We start from the raw sequence: 8,423 nt of genomic DNA on the forward strand, positions 1-8,423 counted from the left end.
GTGTCTCACTAGACTGTCTATATCCCTTTTTTATCTTACACCTATACATTTCACTTGTGCGTTTCATAAACCGTTCACATTGTTTACTTACACAATACAATTGTGTATTTTATAGACCATTCACAGTATCACCTATACAATACACCTGTGCGTTTCATAGACCGTTCACAGTATCACCTATACAATACACATGTGCGTTTCATAGACCGTTCACAGTATCACCTATACAATACACATGTGTGTTTCATTGACCGTTCACAGTGTTTACTTACACAATACACATGTGCGTTTCATAGACAGTTCACAGTATCACCTATACAATACACATGTGCATTCCATAGACCGTTCACACTATCACCTATACAATACACATGTAGGTTTCATAGACTGTTCACAGTAACACCTATACAATACATTTGTGCGTTTCATAGACCGTTCACAGTGTTTACTTACACAATACACTTGTGCGTTTCATAGACCATTCACAGTATCACCTATACAATACACATGTGTGTTTCATAGACCGTTCACAGTATCACCTATACAATATACATGTGCGTTTCATAGACCGTTAACAGTATCACCTATACAATACACCTGTGCATTTCATAGACCGTTCACATTATTTACATACACAATACACATGTGCGTTTCATAGATCGTTCACAGTATCACCTATACAATACACATGTGCATTTCATAGAACGTTAATAGTATTACCCATACAATACACATGTGCATTTCATAGACCATTCACAGTGTTTACTTACACAATACAAATACACATGTGTGTTTCATAGACCGTTCACAGTGTTTACTTACACAATTCACTTGTGCGTTTCATAGACCGTCCATAGGGTTCACATAACACCTCATTATGCATATGACCATATATAAACTCAAAGAGACATGATTAACAGTACATTTAAGGTCGTAAGTTCCCGGATCATTGGAACACTTCATGTTCATGCTCATCATGGAGAAACATAGCTCATTATATTAGTTAATTTCAATGGCACATGGCCCAAACTCGTTTTCATAAGATTCATCACCATTTAGCATAGGACATCTCCCTTTTATATCGTTATTCACTCACTTGTCATCTTGAGATCATTAGCTAAGTTCATGATTTTTTGGGACTTAACATCGAAGTCATTTACATTTATTATTTTAGAAGCACACATACTATGATTGAAGCCATTGGGACATACAACACCTCATAATTCTCATTTTGAAAAACGGCCACATTCCATGTTCATACTATCACTTACTTGCACTTGCCATGGATGATCACAGGGCATCAAGAACATTTAAAATATGTAGGTACATCTAAGCCTCTCCTCATGAGGGCGTAGGAGCTTATAGCACATTGGAAACACAAATACGAATACGTTCATCTCATAACATTTTCACACCATATATCACTTCATTAGTATTTTCAACTACTTAAACATCATTATTTCATTGGCTCCCTTGGCCATACTTATTATTCTTCATTCATGGCACTGTGGCCGCATATCATATTCTACACTTTTATTTCTTTTCTTTAAGGATTGTCATCATAAACATCATCCTATAGAATACTCTTGAAATACCTCTCCCCCAAAAGGGCAATACACAATTTCAACTCTTGAATATGTAAGAACTCACAACATATTAGAAATACCTACCAAGCATAACATTAGTTAGAACAACCACATTTGGACATGACTTGAGTACATAAGCTTTTGGACAATTCTATTTCCGGAGTCAATTTGGAATAATTGAACCAGGGCTCATTTCATAATCTTTCACACATAATTTTATTTCATTGACGCTATTAGCCACAAGTATAACTTTCATTATTTGCACGCTGTCCACACTTTATATCAACTACTCACTACTTCTACTTTCAAGCATCTTTATAGATTATCGACAACAAAGAATCTTTAATCCCGATATTTAGTACACATATGAGCAATTAAGAGTCTTAAGCACCTTGAGATTTCTTACACAATTTGGCATAATAGCCTTCACTTGAAACATGACTTGAAATCATAACATTTTAATACCCAATATATGCTTTGAACACATTCCCGAAGGATAAAATCCTATGATAAGAGCATCCGGAATACATTGTGAACATATACCTTTCAACACAAAGTTTATTTGGGATAATTAATTTATAATAAATAACTCAGAACTTACAAGAACATCGTGTGATTTAATTCTAGGAGAGAAGTTTAACCAACATACCTTGATGGAGCTCTTTAGTGATACTAAAACCTCCCACTACTCTTACAACTTCAATCTACATCAACATAATTCAATTGGACCAATATTAGTAAACATTTCTAGGTTTTTGGTCATTTTAGCATTTTATCAAACACCTAGAGTGCATAGCATTTAACTACCTCTAGTAATCGTATTTCTTCATCCAACAATCCCTCATTCCTACCAACATGAGATACTACAACATCCTTTGTCCACTAACTACATTCTTAGTACCATTATAATCATCAATGAACTCACATCCACCAAATTTTACTAATTAACTCATTACAAAATCTCTACAACATTCAATAATCTAGGTTAAGCACTAGTGGTTTTCAATCACCATCCCATAAGTTTCAATACTTAATTCATACTCATATTCCCATAATATATCCATACATATAAGTCTAAGGGTGTAGAATTACCTTTTGGAAAAAATCTTGCAAAACCCTCCTTTGAGTTCTTGAAGAACTTTCTTGAAAATTTATGTATTTTATCAAAGATTGAGTTAGTTTTAGGGTGGAATTGATGGAATAAAACACCAAATTAGTAGGGATTACTCACCTTGAAGATGGAGGGAGTTGGAGGTCTTGAGAGAGTGGAGGAAAATCCCAAAATTCGGCCAAGAAAAATGGGGTAAAATGAACCCCGAATGAGTATATAGCGTTTCGGGTGCCACAGGTGGCGTGGGGCGTTGCCTGTGGCGTTGGTTCCAGTACCTAAAAGAAATCCCAGTGCTAGGGATGGCGATGGGAAATCGTTTCTATCTTGCCCGAAAATGGGTATAACTCTCTCATACGATATCTGAATTCGACGATTCTTTTTGCTATGGCTCTGTAATTTCAATATGGATCTAATGCTTCAATCAAAACTGAATTTGAAGCTCATTTGCTTAATGTGATACCACTTATACTCGAAGAAATGACATCGTTGAAACATTTTTGATGTCAAAATAATGCGGTTCCACCACATAGGTCTCCTTTGATACTCGAATACGTTATTCCCGAATACCGTTGTTGCACTTTAAAATCTTAAATCATTAGAGAAATTCTAACGGGGCCTTACTTCCTTGAGCCGAGAATCTTCCAAAAATAGCATCTCTATCTTCTTACATACACATTACTTCCCTGACCCCACTTGTGGGATCATATTATTATTATTATTATTATTATTATTATTATTATTATTATTATTGGTAATAAGTGTGAAATATAACCATTAACAAACCAAATTATTACATCTCTTGAGCTCCTATTACTACAGTACCCTCAAATCTTCGGTTAGACCTCCAAATACAATTATATTATTGTTATTGTTGTATGATTTAACATATTTTTGAATTCGTAAGTTTCATTTCATAATAACCAAAAACTTGTATAAAAAATTGTATCAAATTCTCATTGAATTTTTGACTTTCTTACCGTCTTTCTTTTTCTTTTTCTTATGATAGTAATAACAACAACAAGTCAAATATAATTCTATATCTATCTTGAGAAGATAAAGAGACTATTTGCAATATTTAATCACAATAGTATTCGAGCACTTTTATAATCTATCTCATGTCATTATTTTTGAATGAAATGGATTAACATTGTTTGTTTTTTTTCGTTTATAGTAAGTCCAAGCTCAGCTTAATTTTTGCCAACTAATGGCCTGTAAAGAAGTTACCTTTTACACCTCGAAGTTAATTTGCCGTAGCCGTTAGCCCGTTTTATCTTATCTCCAAATTCAAACTTCAAATCTACAATTATTAATACCGCCCTCTCCATTTTTGAAATTGTATAACGGCCCCTTCTTCCTCAAACACCCCCCCCCCCCCCCCACGGGATTTTCTCTGCAAATCTCTCCAATAAATCCTTTCGAAATTCCTAAAATTGAAACCCCTTTTTGCTCTGAATTCCTATATTTATATTTATTGCTGCAATGGCGACTCTTACTCCTGGAATTCTACTAAAGCTACTCCAATCCATGAACACCAGTACACGTGTCACCGGCGACCACCGCACGCCACTCCTTCAAGTTATCGGAATCGTCCCGGCGCTTTCCACTTCCGATTCACTCTGGCCCCACCACGGCTTCTACGTACAACTCTCCGATTCCCTCAACTCCACTTACGTCTCCCTCTCCGACCGCGACACCGATCTCATCCTCACTAACCGGCTTCAGCTCGGTCAATTCGCTCATGTTGACCGGTTTACCTTTGATTCCCCTCCTGTTCCACGCGCTGTGAACCTCCGCCCTATTGCTGGTCGCCATGGCTTTATCGGGTCGCCTGAGCCCTTAGTTGCTAAAATATCAAATGGAGGGTTTCTCATCCAGCCCGTTTCAGATTCGGATCCTATTTCTGTTTATTTGTCAAAAAATGGAAGAACAGAGTCGGGTTCTGGCCCGGGTCCAAAAGATGGGAAGGAAAAAGTTAGGGTTAGAGAAGTACTTGCACCAAAAGAAAATGTTGAAATTAAGGACGATTTGAAGAAAAGTTCTTCTGAAAATGTTCATCAACCGAGGAGATTTTCGTCTCCAGCATCGGCAAAGCAAAGGTCAGTACTCAGTAACTGCATTTTACAATACAGATGTGGGGATCAGTTGGACCTTCTGTTTAATTAACATTTCCTTTTGTTTAATTCACAGGTCAGTATCAGCAGGGAAGAAGAATGTGGGAAGTGGTGAAAGGGATCCATCACCGGCCGTTAAAGTCAAGAGATCGGCATCACCAGTGCCTTCAAAGTGTGTTGTACCAAGTTTGGCGGCTGCAAAAGAAGAGAATAGAAGCACAGCAAAAGAAGCAGCTATTATAGTGCCATCAAGGTACAGGCAGCCGTCGCCTACAGCGACGAGAAGGCAAGCAAGTCCGCTGGTGGCCAGAAGGATGTCGTTGTCGCCTGGACGACGGTTATCTGGTGGTGTTAAGGTTTCACCAGCTGTGGATTCGTCTGGGAAAAAGAAAATGGCTGCTATTGCTGCTGGTATTTCTAAAGTTTCTGAGGCGATTGTGGGGTCCGGTAAATCGAGTAGGAAGAACTGGGATGAAGGGCCAACGAGCAGTGGTGACTCTTTTGAACAAACAGAGAAGGTTTTCTCAAAGAAAAAAACGGATATTCAGGCAATTCTGAGAACTCAGGTGATATTTGTTGATAATCTCTTGTTTTTATGGAAATCCGATTACTTCATGATTGTTTTTTTGTCTCGTAAGACGATGAAGCAATGCGTGGCCATGAGTTTATCGCTTCAGAGCTGAAGCCATATGCCTATAAGAAGTGTGTACTTCAAACAATGATGTGCAAAGCGATTACAATGAAGAGTGGTTGGTTCTTTGAATATCAATTTGAGGAGTTGGATTAGTATCGGGATTATAGTACACTAGATATTGAAATTAATTAGGATTTAATTGTAATTTGATCTTTACCGTACTAAATTCATGTGTTTGGTATTTTTTAATATTGTGAAATTGTAAGCTTGAGCTATATGTATTAGTTGAAAATTAATTCAGAATATGTTCTACACTCCCTAAATTTGTGCCATTTTGTCACAAAAGAATAGTGGATGCTACACCCAGCACCCATTGAATTAAACCACTAGCTGCCTTCCAACATACTCTTACTATAAACGCGTATGATATGATACTTTTTGCTTATGTTAAATTTTGGCACTAGTTATTAGTTTCTGATTGATAATGGCTTAAGCAACTATGTTCATTTTCCAGGCTGCTATTTCGAGGCGTCTGAGTGATGTAAGCAGTCATGCTGATGATTTTGGAAGTGAAGCGAAAGTAAAATCTGGTGTTGCTGAAAATTCCTCTGACGCTGAAAAGACTAACAATGTAGCTCCAGTCATTCCAGTTCATGAGAAGAAGTGGACTGATGGAAGTGTATCGCTAAATGCCGTGTCCTCTGAACTCGCAAAGCTTGGAAAGGTATGGACGGAAGCTTTTAATTTGAAAGTGCTACTATCCTGTATTAGCTAGTTTTGCATCTGCTGATTGCATTGAGCTAGAGCAAAACCATAATAATCTTTTTGTGGAAATAATTGAAGTTTATTCTTCTCATTTGTGACTAAGAATGATAACTCGATCCGTCTTGGTGCTGGTGCATGCATACTAATCTTTCCTTATTGCAAAATGCAAATGGTTTTGGAGAAGATTAATGAATTTAGCTGAATTTATTTGGCTGTGTGTTTTATTTATATATATTAATGATGATTCAAATGGTCAATTTGTTGGTGTAGGAGGCTATGCAAAGGAGAATAATTGCTTCAACAGCTGCAGCTGAAGCCTTGGAAGAGGCCCTTGCCACTGAGACTATTGTGAGAAATTTGAGGTAAATGTCATCATCCCTTAGAGCTTTGCCATCTCATTGTTATGCCAAAACGTATGACAACTTTATTGGATGAAAAAGACTATTGTGAGAAATTTGAGGTAAAATGTCATCATCCCTTAGAGCTTTGCCATCTCATTGTTATACCAAAACGTATGACAACTTTATTGGATGAAAAAGAAAGCTAGTCAATAAGGATTTACCTAGTCAATAAGGAGCTTTACCTATGGTAATTTGGATGAAAAAGAAAGCTACACTTTTTTTGCCTTCTGTGGAGTTGGAGGGAGGGAGGGGGATGGTTAGAATGCGTCTAACTTCTCGTCATCTTGAGCACATTCAAACTAATGTAGCCGCTGACTCATAAATCGATGCTATAATGAATTTGTTGATCTTTTTGTTTAGTTATATATACCAGGTTCTTGAACATTGTCGATGTTGTTAAAAGAAACTATTCAGCATAATTCTTTTCTAGAGAGGAAAACACAGTTGGGACTTTAAGGAAATTAAAATGTATGCACTTCTTTGACGAAATTTTCTGTTTTCCAAAATAGGAAATAAAAAAGGGAGCATAAAGGAAAGAGAGGAAACATTTCATTGCTTAAAACATGCAAATGGGAATTGAGAAATTCTTGTTGGACAAAACTTTCTAGATTTCTCTTTCATTTTCTTAATTCTGTCTACTTTTTGCAGTATGTTTTCAGATCTACGCTCAACATCCAACCCAAAAAACCCTCTTCCAACTATTGATCGTTTCATGTCAATTTACGAAGATGTAGTGAAATCAACAAATGTTGTTGAATCAATCACCAGCAATCGTGGGGTGCAAAAATATAGTGAGAATATGATAATGGAACAACCAAAATCATCACTTCTTTGGGTGGAGGCTGCTCTGGCAACTGATCTTGAAATTGTCTCTCTTTTGACAAATCAGAACAGTGGAACTCAATCAGCATCACTGAAAAGCTCTCCAATATATCAATCAGCAAAAACATCTAATAAGAATCCTTCGATTGTTTCAACAGGAACTGGAACTTGGACAAGAGGTAATGGGATGAATGATACAGTAGAACTTGCAAAGAAGTTGCAATCTGAGATGCAAATGTGGTTCATCACATTTGTTGAAGAGTCATTAGATGCAGGTTTTCGTGTGTTCAAGAATTGCTCCTTGGCTTCTGATGGAGGTTCCAACTGTGGTTCAATTACAGCTATTTTATCACAACTCAAGCGAGTCAACGCCTGGTTGGATCGCGTAGTCTCAAAAAAGGATGAGCAATTGATGCAGAAGATAGAGTGCTTGAAACGGAAAATTTACGGATTTGTCATTCAGCATGTAGGAACAACTGCTGAAAATTCAATTCCCACATCTGCATCCTAAAATTTGTGTTCCTCTTTTAGTTTTTTTTTTTCTCTTTCTTCATTGTAAGAATAACAAGTACTATTTCATCACTTTTAGCGGAATTGAAGAATTTCTCCATTCTTCAAAGTAGAATAATATTTTTTTCCTTTTGTGCTAATTGGATACATTGGTTTTGTTTCTTATCACTGTTTTTTGCATCAACGTGCCCTTGGTATGTTTTTTGTTGTTGATCATTACACTGTTTTTATGTATCAACGTTTCCTATTCCTATCTAAAGAGCCCAAGTCAGCTGCTTGACCTTGTTTTAATGTACAATGCATCTATACCTGCATTGGAATTGAACTCAACCACAACTTGGGGGCATCTGATATCAATTATCAAAATTCAGTTGAGGAATATGTGCGAAAAAAGCGACTTTATCTGCAGATACATTGATACTGTGAAAGATTGCAACCGTGAAGTCATGTTCTTGATAGAAAGATGTGTCTGAAAAGTCAAGT

At 36.8% G+C, this 8,423-nt stretch overlaps 1 protein-coding gene across 1 annotated transcript; it reads left to right on the forward strand.

The window, feature by feature from the left end:
• The first annotated feature begins 4,076 nt into the window (after window positions 1–4,076).
• On the forward strand, window positions 4,077–8,124 carry LOC104118180 (uncharacterized). Its single transcript, XM_009629371.4, has 5 exons — window positions 4,077–4,793; window positions 4,885–5,374; window positions 5,957–6,166; window positions 6,478–6,569; window positions 7,257–8,124. Exons 1-5 carry the CDS (start codon window positions 4,177–4,179, stop codon window positions 7,939–7,941), a joined length of 2,094 nt encoding a protein of 697 aa, XP_009627666.1. The 5' UTR covers window positions 4,077–4,176; the 3' UTR covers window positions 7,942–8,124.
• Window positions 8,125–8,423: the final 299 nt, after the last annotated feature.

This window comes from Nicotiana tomentosiformis, chromosome 6 (genome assembly GCF_000390325.3).
Source record: "Nicotiana tomentosiformis chromosome 6, ASM39032v3, whole genome shotgun sequence".
NCBI lineage: Eukaryota > Viridiplantae > Streptophyta > Magnoliopsida > Solanales > Solanaceae > Nicotiana > Nicotiana tomentosiformis.

Coding starts and splice junctions, on each gene's coding strand:
- LOC104118180 (XM_009629371.4), top strand. CDS start 4,177: ATGGCGACTCTTACTCCTGGAATTCTACTAAAGCTACTCCAATCCATG. Junction 4,794..4,884: donor CCAGCATCGGCAAAGCAAAG/GTCAGTACTCAG, acceptor TTTAATTCACAG/GTCAGTATCAGCAGGGAAGA. Junction 5,375..5,956: donor AGGCAATTCTGAGAACTCAG/GTGATATTTGTT, acceptor TTCATTTTCCAG/GCTGCTATTTCGAGGCGTCT.